The following is a 13,847-nucleotide window of genomic DNA, read 5'->3' as shown; positions in this document are numbered from 1 at the left end:
TTTGAGAGCACCTGAATTTGAAAAGGATTTGTTTGGACATTTGAAGAAATTCAGAATTGGACATTTTTTTTATATTCACAAATTTAATTATTTAAATTACTTATGCACTAAAAAATAGTTTTGCACATAATTTTGATATTTTTTTATATTAATTGAGGATATATATATCTTTTGCACTAATGTTTCTACACTAAATTAGGAATAGTTTGTGGTTTTAGCGCATTCCTTTATTTAAATTCTGCAGCTCTGCGTGATGATAGAGCAGGGGTGGGCAAACTTTTTGACTTGAGGGCCGCAATGGGTTCATATATTGGACCCGGGGGCCGGACCAAGAGTAGATGAATGATGTGTATGTGTCATCCATAGTAAGTATAGTAATATTCCCCCATAGTAAGCATAGTAATTAATCCCCCATATAGTAATTCATCCCCCATATAGTAATTCATCCCCATATAGTAATTCATCCCCCATATAGTAATTCATCCCCCATAGTAATTCATCCCCCATAGTAATTCATCCCCCATAGTAATTCATCCCCCATAGTAATTCATCCCCCATATAGTAATTCATCCCCCATATAGTAATTCATCCCCCATATAGTAATTCATCCCCCATAGTAATTCATCCCCCCTATAGTAATTCATTCCCCATATTAATTCATCGCCCATATTAAGTCCCGGTGTAGCATGAAAATCTGTCTCCTATGAGGATCTGTCCCCCTCGACGTATCTGCGCATGTGCCAGTTTCAGGCATTAGCAGCCGATCGGCGATCTCCGGCACATGCGCAGATACGTCGAGGGGGACAGATCCTCATAGGAGACAGATTTTCATGCTACACCGGTCTTCAGGGCGGACTGTGAGAGGAGCCTAGCTCCGCGGGCCGGATTAAAAGGTCCGCCGGGCCGTATACGGCCCGCGGGTCGTAGTTTGCCCATTGCTGTGATAGAGGGTAGCTCGCTCTTCAACTCCTCCATTCAGAAAATGTTATTTTCTGAATGGACAAGATGAGATTCTACCCAGCAAACAATTTTTTCCCCCCTGGAATTACTGTGTTATTGTATCCACTGACACCAATGCTGGGGTTATAGTACTCCCAAAATTCTTCAGCATGCATGGCAACACACTGCAAACAATGCAGCAGGGATAATATTTTTGGGTGTTAAGTGTACTACAGTCCATTATTTTGAATGTGTTGACTTGACAATGCAACTTAATGCAGGAAAACGTGCCGCTACTGTGCAGGCCTCTGAAAGTGCCAGGGGCCGCATTTGAGGCCCTGTGTAATTTAAATTGACTACCACGGGAGTAAGGCACTCACAGAGCTACAAGGGATGGATCCAGGTTAAGATTTGGGATTTACACATAAGTCAAAATGTCTTTTATTTTAATAGTAAAGAACACAGGAGTTAATTCTTGGACCACAGGACATCCCCAAGCATTACGTTAAGTGTGGGCTGCAAGAGGCAGACAAGAAAATACAAGAATGGTCAATGGACCTATACAGAGAGGTGACTGAAGCACTGGTTCAGTTGCCAAGATGTATGACTCAGGCAACCAATCCGGAAACTGCTCATGAGCCATAGGACAAAGTTCCACTCAAAAAGCAGGATTTTATGGAGAAAGAGATATGCAATACACATGCTTGCCTACTCGCTGCCTTTTCTGGCGATGTAAAATGACCTATGCAAGCACAGCTCTGCTTACATCACCAGTACTGTCCCTGTGTGCAGGGGTAACGGCCTCCTGCATCGGCCAAGAAAACTGAAGATCAGCACTTAAGAGATGATGCCGGTGAGGAATGTGAACTGTTGAAGGAAAGATCAGTATCGCTTCCTTTAGTTTCGTAGTAACAGACTACTCATACCTACATGTCACCTCATGGATGTCATAATCCAAGAAAGAACCAAACAAATGTTCTCTTTAAAAAGTAAGTATTCCACATGCTTCCTGTAGGGCAAGTCCTTTCACCAACACTTCAGCCATGAGATCCTGCATATGTGAACGAACAAGACTCCTACATGAAAAAGTTCTTGAGCGGATCCCTTCAAGGCACAGAGAAGTTAAGAGTAAATCCTCTAGGTTTCTGCTCGATTTGGTATCACCACTAGGAGGATCCCTCCCTCACCATGTGACAAGCCTAGACATTATAGCTTTGGTACATGCCTACCACTACAATTGTCAGCTGTAGTGCTGCTCCTACCAGATCAAATGAAGCCTTAAAAAAGGCCTCCAGACGTTTCAGAGGCACCTTTTTTAAATATTCTGACCTCATCCACTAGAAATGTAAGGATCAGAGTGGGCATGGGCATACTCAATTTCTTAGTGAACTCAATCTCCATGGGGTTTTCCTGAGCAAATCTTTTTGGCTGAACAAAAACCTTGACAGATTGAGCACAGTCTGTGTACAAAACATATTTTAAATGAGGATGTACAGGAAAGGACTGACGATGTGGCAGATGCCATGAACCAAACCCTGCAATCTTTGAAGAAAAGGACTCAGGAAATGGTAGCTTAAAATTGGTCCAGACTACTTCTGAGAGAAATCTCACAAAGACCTTTGAGTGTGAGATAAACCCTGACCCTGAGATTCTTCAGTAATAGATTCCTCAGATGAGGTGTGCAAGGTAAAAGGGTAACAAAAGCAGGGGCTACCCCAAGGTACACTCATCAGTCCATGCTCATGACCGACCAGTCTTTACCAATCATGGCACACAATACCCCTAGGCCTTCAGGAACTTGACTACCCTGCTATGGATCAATGCCCTGGACCTGTATAGCACCTTACCGGTCAACAAAGCAATCAGTGCACAGGATTCTTTTTTACAAGGTCCAGCGCCAACCAGCAACATAACGCTGTCCCTGTACCATTCCACAGGAAAATGGACCTGAAAAAAGCTAGTCTCCTAATTGCAGACGGAACCATTAAGATGCTAGGTGCGTTTTTATTCAGAGAGACTGTACAGAAATGACCATCATCCTAGAACACTAGCAAAGAAACTGAAGCCTTGCCTAGCAAGGAGTTGATTTCCTGTTTTTTGCTTATTTTTGCCAGTGTCCAGTCACCTGCAGCATAACCCTATTGCAATGGAGATATAGATACCCTGTGTTCTGCGATGTACAATAAAGAAAACACAGTAACAAACTACAGTAATTGCTTATCATTTCAAGCACATTTTACATTACCAGGTACTGAAATAGTTTTCTACCAATGCTACAAACATACAAAAACCTTTTGGCCACTTCTGATGTACATTTACAGTCTGAACTTTTACACCAATACAAATTTATTACATATAATGCTTAAAAAATATCAAGAGACTGCACTAAAATAAACACATCATATATGCACTTAAATTTAATTAAACTGCGCATGAAAGCCCTCTCCCTGCTCCTCTTCTGCACTGCCAAATATAAAAAAACTGAGCAGATGCACTGCAGCTCTCTTTCAGGTATTTGGGAGCTAGCAGAGACCCACAGAGAGTTTACACTTATGTACAAAACTAAATCAGCTTTTTGGCAGATTGGCACTATAGTTTTTAAGGGCATATAACTGGTGCACTTGCAAGCATGATCACTCACAAAGGCACCATATAGACGAAAACAGCAATGTTTGCTATGGCGACCACGCTTCATATTTTACTCAAGGTGATTGCAGCCATACTAGTGCACTTGCGACAAAAACAATTGAGTACTGTCTGGGATACTTTTTTTTTTTTTGCATGAACATACAATTTTTCAGGAAAACTTTTGGGGTATGTCCCATTCATCAAGGTCTGAGCAGTATGTAAATCATACTGTAATTGAAAGTCATTAAAAATTACCTGTCCTTTTGAATCTGAAGTACTGTAACGTTTTGTACAAAGCAATGCAACATGGCAACCTGGAGGTTCTCTGTACACAGATGGTTTACAGAAGGCGCACCCCCCCCCCTCCCCGAAATTTAATTTCCTGCTTGAATGATTGGCTGATTTTTCCAGAAGTCTGCACTAAGATACAAGTCAGAGTTTAGGCATTCCCTGCAACAAAAATACAATTTTTGGTGGAATATTTCTAAAGGGAAATCACATCTAAAGGAATGCAGACCTTGTCACTTTCCTTATTAGAGTCCTGCAAGTGCAGCAGCTGATTCAAATGATAAAATCACTCTCATACAGATTCACTCTATGCATAGACACAAACAGCTACAGCTTCAGAACAAAAAGGTAGGAATCTGCAACAAAGTTTGTTACACTGCTTGCAATGTACATATAACACCCAGAGGAGAATGTTTTTTACTCAATAAGAAAGAGGACAGTCTTGGATAGTACTTTCAAAAACGTATATGCATTATACATTTTTTTTTACCTGTTGTTTTTTAAACTGTGTCGATTCAAGACATAAAGGAGAACTTGTCCATCCCTTAGAATAGTAGACAACTGAGAATCTTCAGCACAAAGAAGGCCAGAAGGCACTTTGTTGGGCCACAGACCAGCGGACAACAAACAACTTTTGTCTGTAGGCATAATACTACAAGCGTGTCTCTTAATAATTTCTTGCACCTGCTACAAAACAAGAACAGCAGATTCACTGAAATGCAATATTTCTGAATGAAATTGCTACTAAATTTCAAAGAACATACAAAATCACAGCCATGCAGGTATGTGTTAATGAGGGTGTGGCAAGCCCTAGAAAGCTGTACATTTTGGGTGGACGGGCCAAATATTTCCTTATTTGCCTCTCACAAAAGAGTTAAATAAGTTAATATGTATATTTACTCCAAAGTACTCCAAAGAACTACGATTTTCCTATATAACTCAAAATCTATTAATCTATAAGTGAAAAAGCTTACCTTCTGAGCAAACAGAGAGTGCTGTGAGTAAATGAACACCTCACCACAGGATCTTTGGAAAGCTTGTTCCAAACCAAGGCCTCTTTGCAGCTGTTGGGATACCAGAGTAGCAGCATGGAGTAGGTAAGACAAAGAGCTGCAAGGCGAACCTGAAAACACATAGTAGCTCAGTAGAAATTCATATTAGGCACAAAATGATTAATTTGTAAAATTCCAGGAAAATTTCTTATATTGTGTATAAATGAATGGAAATACCATAAACAGCGCTCTTAAACTATATATACCCTTAAAAAATAAAGAATTAAATTAAATCGATCTATAAACATACAAGTGTATACATATAAAAATCTAAAAAGAAAATATAAGAAAAACTGCCACCAAAGAAAATAAGTGTTAAAAACAGTGAAATATCAAAAAAAGTGCATAATAAGGTATAGTCCATATATCATTTTCTTCAAACGGTATATATTCGCCACAATCGCGAATTCCTTTGTGCTCAACACCCCATCAAAGTGCTAACTCACCAGATGCTGGTGTTTAATCACCATATCACTCAAATATCAGATGTGGAAGACTCAGCAAAAAAACGATTACTCCAGATAATAATCATTCATCAGATGGTTGATCCATTTAAACTCCGTCAAGGTAAGTATAATCCATATGTGGATAAATAAAGAACACGCGCCATAGCATAATATCATTTGACTATAACCTTTCATAATACACAAAAGGTGGCAAGCAATATCACAATGTGATCGGGTTTTAAACAAAAAAGAGGAATGATTTGATTATCTGCCATGGTTTAGTGGACATCACCCATTATGGCTTAAAAATATCCCTAAAGGTCAGATTATGAGACTCAGGAGGAATTGCTGCCAGGACAGCGATTTCCTAGATCAATCAGAAACTATTATGGGTAGATTTGTTGACAAAGGTTATAATCAAGAATTTCTCAGAGAGGCTGTCAATGGAGTATTTGGAATACCCAGGAAGCAACTTCTGGCAGAGAAACCAAAAGTTGAGTCTAATGGCAAACATCTATGGGGTCTCATATCAAATTTTCATGCACAATTTAGAGAAGTGGAAAGTATATTTAGTAGGCATTGGCATGTATTAAAAATGGATAGAGTGCTGGGATCTGTGATTCCTGAAAAACTATGTTTATTTTTAGGAAAGCCCCTACAAATGGGGATAAAGTAGTTAAAAAGATTTTGAACCCCCCAAAAAATTGGGAATGCCAAAAATTCTCAGCATGCAGGTTAGTAAAGAATAAATGTAGTGGACTTACCAAATTCCTTTCTAAGTCCAATAGAAGGGAGTTTGATATAACCAGTTTTATTACATGTGAAACTACCCACATAGTATATGCCCTAGAATGCCCTTGTGGTTTGATTTATATAGGCCGCACTAAAAGACATTTAAGGATCAGAATCCTAGAACATCTGAATAATAGAATGAAAGGTTATAAATATAGTGTGTCTATGCATTTCAGAAAATATCAAATCGAGATCCTTCCTGTATTAAATTTTGGGGAATAGACACCATTCCCCATATGTGGCGTTGGTCAAATAGGGTAAGAGAGTTGGCAAAGAGTGAAACGAGGTGGATTTATCTTACCAATGCTTTGACCCCTAATGTCTTAACTGTTGAAATGGACTTAAATTGTTTTATTAGTGGTTATAAATTTATTAATTATTCATTTATTGATTTTTTAAATTTAGTTTTATTTATTTTTTACATATATGTTTGTATAATTATATTATTTATATTAGGAGTTCAGTAACATTGTGCTGGTCACCTTTTGTGTATTATGAAAGGTTTGACTGTCAATAAGTTGTCTGACCACATGATGGCAGTAGAGAGCGAGTTTTGGTTACCCTCCTGATATATTGTCTAATTGAGGCAGATCAGTCAATTACATGCCATTATGTGTGCAGTCATTAGATGGCGGTGGTAGGTCTATTGAGCTGACCTATAAGACTGCGAGCGGCACTGATCACACCCTCAAAGTCGTGTGACGAAACGCGTAAGGGGGCGATCAAGCAGTGACGTCATCGCGTACGCTGTTACCACATGGCTGGACTACAGTTGCAAGAAAAAGTATGTGAACCCCTTGGGATTACGTGGAGTTTTGCATGAATTGGGCATAAAATGTGCTCTGAACGTCATCTAAGTCACAACAATAGAACACAGTCTGCTGAACATAATACTACACAAACATTAGATGTTGCCATGGTTTAATTGCACATAACATGTAAACATTCACAGTGCAGGGAGGAAAAAGTATGTGAACCTTTGGACTTAATAACTGGTTGACCCTCCTTTGGCAGCAATAACCTCAACCAAACGTTTCCTGTAGTTGCAGATCAGACCTGCACAACGATCTGGAGTAATTTTGGACCACTCCTCTTCACAAAACTGTTTCAGTGTAGCAATATTCTTGGGATGTCTGGTGTGAATCGCTCTCTTAAGGTCATGCCACAGCATTTCAATCGGGTTGAGGTCAGGACTCTGACTGGGCCACTCTAGAAGGCGTATTCTGTGCTGTTGCAGCCATTGTTTTGTTGAATTACTTGTATGCTTTGGGTCATTGTCCTGTTGCATCACCCATCCTCGGCGGAGCTTCAGTTGGCAGACAGATGGTCCTACGTTTTCCTGCAAAATGTCTTGATAAACTCTGGAATTCATTTTCCCATCAATGACAACAATCCGTCCAGGCCCTGAGGCAGCAAAGCAGCCCCAAACCATGATGCTCCCTCCGCCATGTTTTACAGTGGGGATGAGGTTTTGATGTTGGTGTGCTGTGCCTTTTTTTCTCCACACATAGTGTTGTGTGTTCTTCCTAAACAACTCAATCTTGGTTTCATCTGTCCATAGTATATTTTGCCAGTAGTGCCGTGGAACATCCAGGTGCTCTTTTGAAAACTTCAAACGTGCTGCAATATTCTTTTTGGACAGCAATGGCTTCCTCCGTGGTGTCCTCCCATGTACTCCATTCTTGTTTACGGTTTTCCTTTTTGTAGATGTGTCAAGAAAAATGTTAGCATGTGCCAGAGATTTCTGTAGGTCTTTAGCTGACACTCTGGGATTCTTCTTTACCTCATGCAGCATTCTGCGCTGTGCTCTTGCAGTCATTTTTACAAGACGACCACGTCTAGGGAGAGCAGCAACAGTGCTAAACTTTCTCCATTTGTAGACAGTCTTTCTTACCGTTGACACAGGAACATCAAGGCTTTTGGAGATACTTTTGTAACCCTTTCCAGCTTCATGCAAGTCAACAATTCTTGAACGTAGGTCTTCTGAGAGCCCTTTTCTGCGAGGCATGGTTCACATCAGGCAGTGCTTCTTGAAACCAGTAAACCCAAAACAGGTGTGTGTTTTTTAAGGGCAGGACAGCTGTCAGCAACACATCCTATATCATCACACTGATTGGAGTCAAGGTTGGCTCACTCCTGGCTCCAATTAGCTCTGGGAGAAGTCATTAACCGCACATACTTTTTCCTCCCTGCACTGTGAATGTTTACATGTTATGTGCAATTAAACCATGGCAACATCTAATGTTTGTGTAGTATTATGTTCAGCAGACTGTGTTCTTCTATTGTTGTGACTTAGATGACGTTCAGAGCACATTTTATGCCCAATTCATGCAAAACTCTACGTAATCCCAAGGGGTTCACATACTTTTTCTTGCAACTGTATGTGACCGCAACCACATCATCTGTTGCTGAGAGTGGCTGGTGAGATGCCACTGTGAGAGCTGGAGATTGTTTGCAGACTATTTGCAGATATCTCAATGAATGCTGGTTTTTTTACCTTATATATTGTGAGTTTGGTTTTAAGGGGGGATTTTGATACAATAAATAGTCAAACGATATTATGCTTTGGCAAGTGTTCTTTATTTATCTACATATGGCTTATACTTTGACGGAGTTTAAATGGATCAACCATCTGATGAATGATTATTATCTGGAGTAATCTTTTTTTTGCTGAGTCTTCCACATCTACTGAAATTTGAGTGATATGCGGATTAAACACCAGCATCTGGTGAGTTAGCACTTTGATGGGGTTTTGAGCACAAAGGAATTCACGGTTGTGGCGAATATATACCATTTGAAGAAATTATATAGGGACACCTTATTATGGACTTTTTTTGATATTTCACTGTTTTTGTCACTTTTATTTTCTTTGGTGGCAGTTTTTCATATATATTTTCTTTTTATATTTTTATATATATACACTTATATGTTTATATAATCGATTTAATTTAATTATTCCTTATTATTTAAAGGTATATATAGTTTGAGAGCGCTGTTTATGGTATTTCCATTCATTTATACATGGTTTTGTTTTAAAATAGCAGCTCTAATCACTATTTTGATGAAATTTGATGTTTATTACGTCAATGTGGCACAGTGTTGTAAGCTATTAATGGATGAATTCAGGGCTTACAATTTCTAGTACTGGGGCCACCAGTTGGCCCCACCCAACCCTTACCCTGCTACGCCCCTAATTCTGCCCCTGAAAACACCCTCATAACTTATTTCATGAAATGACACTGTTAAATGTCACCCACATTACATCAGGATCCCCAGAGTCCCCCCACATTACATCAAGGCCTCCAATGTCCCCCTAAACACTCCATCATACTTAGACCATGCACCGCATACAACCATAACCTCCCATAATCTTTCACTCACAAAACCACAACTCTACCAAACATATCCTACCTACTATCCAACCCAGCAGTACCTCAAGTGCCCCATACTCTACCACCCATAATAACCACATAATCCTGAACCTGACCAAACCACCCATACAAGTAGGTTTACATACAGACACATGTACATACACACACACACACAGAGACATGTACACAGACACACACACGTACAGACACACAAATACACACGTACAGACACACAAACACAGATACATGTACATACACACATACAAATGCACACACACACACACACACACACAAATACACACACAGCCCTATAAAAAAGTTGCAGTACTTCATTATGTTAACTCACAGAGCCGGGTACTGCACTCTAGGGGGAGGCAGAGAGCACAGCAACACTTGCCTTCCTTTGCTTTCACTTTGCTCAACTATTGAGCAGTCTGATGGCTCTCAGTGCGAGTGACAGATCTGGCCCTGAGTTTCAAGCCTGCTCAGCAAGACGGCCCTTGGGACACACTCGCCCCCACCATAATTTCCACTCGTCAATGCGAGCAGAAATTTCAAGGCCTGAATTCATTTATCAATCTGTCAATTTATTTGATATATTGATATTACATTTATTTTTAGCTTATACACAAAGTTTTTTCAAATTTCTTCTATTACTTCCCTAAAACAATATTTGCTAAATCACCATCTCTTTCAACATTTCAGACAATGAATACTAAAACAATAGGTACTGTACACAAAGGAGAAACAACCATAAAAGTATATCTATGGGCAAAACTTTGTTTTACTTTTTTTGCTTGGATAAAGTAGCAACTAAGGCAGGAATAATACAAAGATCTCACTTCTGGTACCTAAATTCTCTGACTAGTCCTCAACCAGAGCTTATGTCAATGGCCACATTCCTGAGGGTCATTAGTGTAGCTGCATATAACACAGTAAAACTTTACCTCCTGTTTTTTTTTCTACTGATCTATCATTGACAGCAGCCAGAGACTGGAGTACTGAGTGTATGAGGACAGCAAGCAAGACAGCGGACACAATATAAAATAAAGTAGTAAACAGATTACATGAGTGTTGCTACTGCTTACCAACTACAGTTTCCTTGATGTCAGCATGCACTGCTATCAAAGTATTGCATATGTGGTCTCCAATAATGCCAAAACCATGTAATAAATCCTTGATGTCAAAAGAATCAAACATGACTCCATCACCGTCTCCACACATAAAAATCTCAATACCCCGATTCCTCATAGCTCTGGAGATTTCCCCATGGGATGGGTCCATTGAGAAAAACAGCCTTTGAAAATGTAAAAGAAAATCAACAATTTCACAAGCAAAACATAAGCAATGAAAGCAACCATGAGTCCACCACAATTAAGATAAAGTTCCCTTCATTATAAAGGGCATTTGAACACAATAAGATACACATACCTGAAGTTTGGGTGTGGTGTTATAGTTGGAGTGCTTCCATCAATTACTCCCCTCTCACTTACAGTGAGAACACCTCCGGGCTCCAAAAGTGCATTAAGGCGATCCAGTACAGAGGAGCTATAAAATAAAATGACAGCAATATTTACAAATTTTAAACCAAGCCGAATTCACAGAAAAGCTTATCTATTTTACACTCAGCTGCTAAACCACCCATACACCCAGTGAAGTGACTGGCCTCAGGTTATAAAAAGATAAAAACAAATCCTCCCATATAAGTTGTAGCTTTTTAACTGCTGAAATTTGTTCTGTACAGCCTTGTAAAACTCTAAGAAATTTTTTAAAAACACCCGCAAAGCAGGGGGCAGCGAGCTGAAGTTAAACACTATACAAGAGCTCTGAGAGCTGACTGGAGGGAAGGGGTGCACCCCCCACTTCACAACACACAGCAACAATACAAAGATAGGATATGACGCCTCAAAAGGTAATGTGCTGGAGCGGTGTTCCCTGTAAACTTTTTCTCTCTCGATGTTCGAAAACCTGTCAGAAGTGACTCATGCTGATAGAGGAACTAGGATGCAGACAGAAATGACACTAGGTGCTTTGGCTTGAAATACACACTATAAAAGACTGTGCTTTGTTCATATTTCATGTCAGATTTACAACCACTTTAAGTAGTAGAGTATTTTACCATGTCTGTATTCAACAAAAGCAAGGAGTTTAATTTAAACAATACTCTATTGGTTATCTAAAAGATAAAATAAACAAGCTTTAATAACACATTAGGCGTCTGTCAAATATGATACATTACTCAATGTTAGAACGGTTTATTTATACATGAAATAATACAAATGCTCTTACTGACTTGAGCCGTGTATCTGTCATAACATAAGATATAGAGATACAGATAAAGGGTATTACTAAGGGCACTGATATAGAAGAAAAAAAGTGTGCCAAACATTGAACTTTATTCCATAATTAACATTGTTGTAAACATAATTTGTAGTTACTGTCAATTTAGGGAGCATAGTTCTGTGTTATAAAGGAAAGCTCAAAATTCGGAATTGGCCAAGTACAGTCAAAATTGCTCATTGATATAAATAAAAATTATTAACAACTCTTACCTGCAAAAGTTGACATTATCCATAAGTAACCAGTCCCCAGACTGTAGAGCTTGAACCAACATTCCATCCACCCACTCAAAGGTCCCACTGCTCTGTCCCTCTACTGAATTGAGAAGCTGGTCCTTAAAGTAGTGTAAATGGTCCAAAATGGCAGAAAACTCTGAAATTGGTACCCAAGACAGAAACGTAATTTATTGCATGCAATCATTTTTTTTCTAGTACTATTTATTGTTCATCACATATACACCAAAAGGAAAGAGCAGTAAAGTAAACGTTCCTCAAAATGTTACAAAACTGAAAGGGCAGTTGCCTTATATGTACATATTTTCCAATTAAAAAGTGAAAACCTCAAGTTCTGGGTGGCTGCTGAGCCTGCCAGGCACTTCTAGAGTGGCCAATGTGTAGACAGGTTAGAATATTTGCCTTGATCTCCATAATTCCCTAGCTTATACTCCTTTTTCAGCACATCATCCTGCTACCTCAGCTGACCCCTTCATTAAAAAAAATCAAACAATAAAAAGGGTCAACTAAGCTGATGTTTTTGAAGTGCTCTTTAGACTTTGAAATGTGAGAGAAGTCTGACTGCAAAAATACATTCAACCTCCCTCAAAAATGTGTGGCCAGCTTAAGGGTCAAACTAGATAAATTAAGATGCTTGCAGGCAATCCTCAAGCTTTCCAGACATTTTGACCAGAGCTATTTCTTAAAAAGAATTTAAAATAATTGACTCATCTTTTGGAAAAATATAGCAATTGACTAAGAAAAACTTCTAGTGGTTTTCCCACATCCCCTTACACAAAACCATTAAGGAGTACATCTATTTAACCCCATCCTTTCCTAGATTACAATAAAAAAAAAATACATGCATGGCCAAACAAAGCCGGTTTATGGAAATATATTTCTGTCTGCAAACCATTACCTTAGGCACAGAAGATAGGGTGTTGGCATTAAAGATATAAGTCAATAATGCTGTTTTAACAAGTTAAAATGTTTTTGCCAAATTGTGTCAAAGCAACTTCTCCCACCCCATGCAAACACAACAACAGTATTTCACACCTGCTTTTGAAAAGGAGTTGAGTTTTCCATTCAGTCTCTGGATTTGCAGAAGAACAGTCTCTAGTTTGTTAATTAGTTCTGTAGTAATGCCTCTGCCGCTTTCTGCTATTGACTTGGGCTTGTGATTTAGGTTCAGATGGCTCCAGGATCGTAATAAAATTTCAGTCTCATCTGGAGAGATGTCTGTTGCAAGGAGACTATCTCTTATTAGGGTTGTGACTGCATTTCCTACCTTCTCTAGGAGCTGTTGCCATGGTCTGTTAATATCAGCCTAAAATAATTAGTAAAAAAACAGTAAAAATAAACAAAAGAACTTGCCATACGATGAACAAAACATTTACGCCCAAAGATTAAGTATGCACCTGTTCAAATCCACCAAGGAGCTCTGTAGTGTCCATAGCACTATTCATGGCCATAACTTTCAGTTTGTTGCCTGTTAGGAGAGCCAGAAGCTGAATGATGCTAGTTTTCCCTGCACCTGCAGGACCCACTAGGATAACCATCCAGTTCATCTCCACACACTTCATAACTGCTTCAAGTGATTGTAGAGAATGGTGAAGAAGAGACAGATTTTTATGTGGAGTAGAGGGACATTCTGTGCATCGGGCAAGAAATGAGTAGCCAACCTGAAATAAAGTTAAAAATAAAACACATTACACCCAATCAACTGAAAAAAAAAAAAAAAGAAAGAAAAAAAAGTGACAAACAATGATAGCATCTGCC

General features: G+C 39.1%; 1 protein-coding gene across 1 annotated transcript in view; it reads right to left on the bottom strand.

Moving 5' to 3' along the window:
- The window catches only part of LOC149470386 (midasin-like), a 232,654-nt gene that overhangs the window by 61,015 nt on the left and 157,792 nt on the right, over window positions 1–13,847 (bottom strand). The window contains exons 42-48 of the mRNA XM_089665390.1: window positions 13,487–13,750; window positions 13,125–13,395; window positions 12,069–12,228; window positions 10,948–11,064; window positions 10,605–10,813; window positions 4,830–4,978; window positions 4,346–4,542 (exon numbers count right to left, since the gene is read on the bottom strand). Of these exons, the coding sequence (XP_089521516.1) occupies window positions 4,346–4,542; window positions 4,830–4,978; window positions 10,605–10,813; window positions 10,948–11,064; window positions 12,069–12,228; window positions 13,125–13,395; window positions 13,487–13,750 (1,367 nt within the window). The remainder of the gene's footprint in view (window positions 1–4,345; window positions 4,543–4,829; window positions 4,979–10,604; window positions 10,814–10,947; window positions 11,065–12,068; window positions 12,229–13,124; window positions 13,396–13,486; window positions 13,751–13,847) is intronic.

Source organism: Staurois parvus, unplaced genomic scaffold (assembly GCF_062004578.1).
Source record: "Staurois parvus isolate SC_StPar_1 unplaced genomic scaffold, SC_StPar_1.0 ptg000048l, whole genome shotgun sequence".
NCBI classification, from domain to species: Eukaryota; Metazoa; Chordata; class Amphibia; order Anura; family Ranidae; genus Staurois; species Staurois parvus.
The sequence above is the reverse complement of the archived record's forward strand: the minus strand, read 5'-3'. Positions and strand labels throughout refer to the sequence as shown.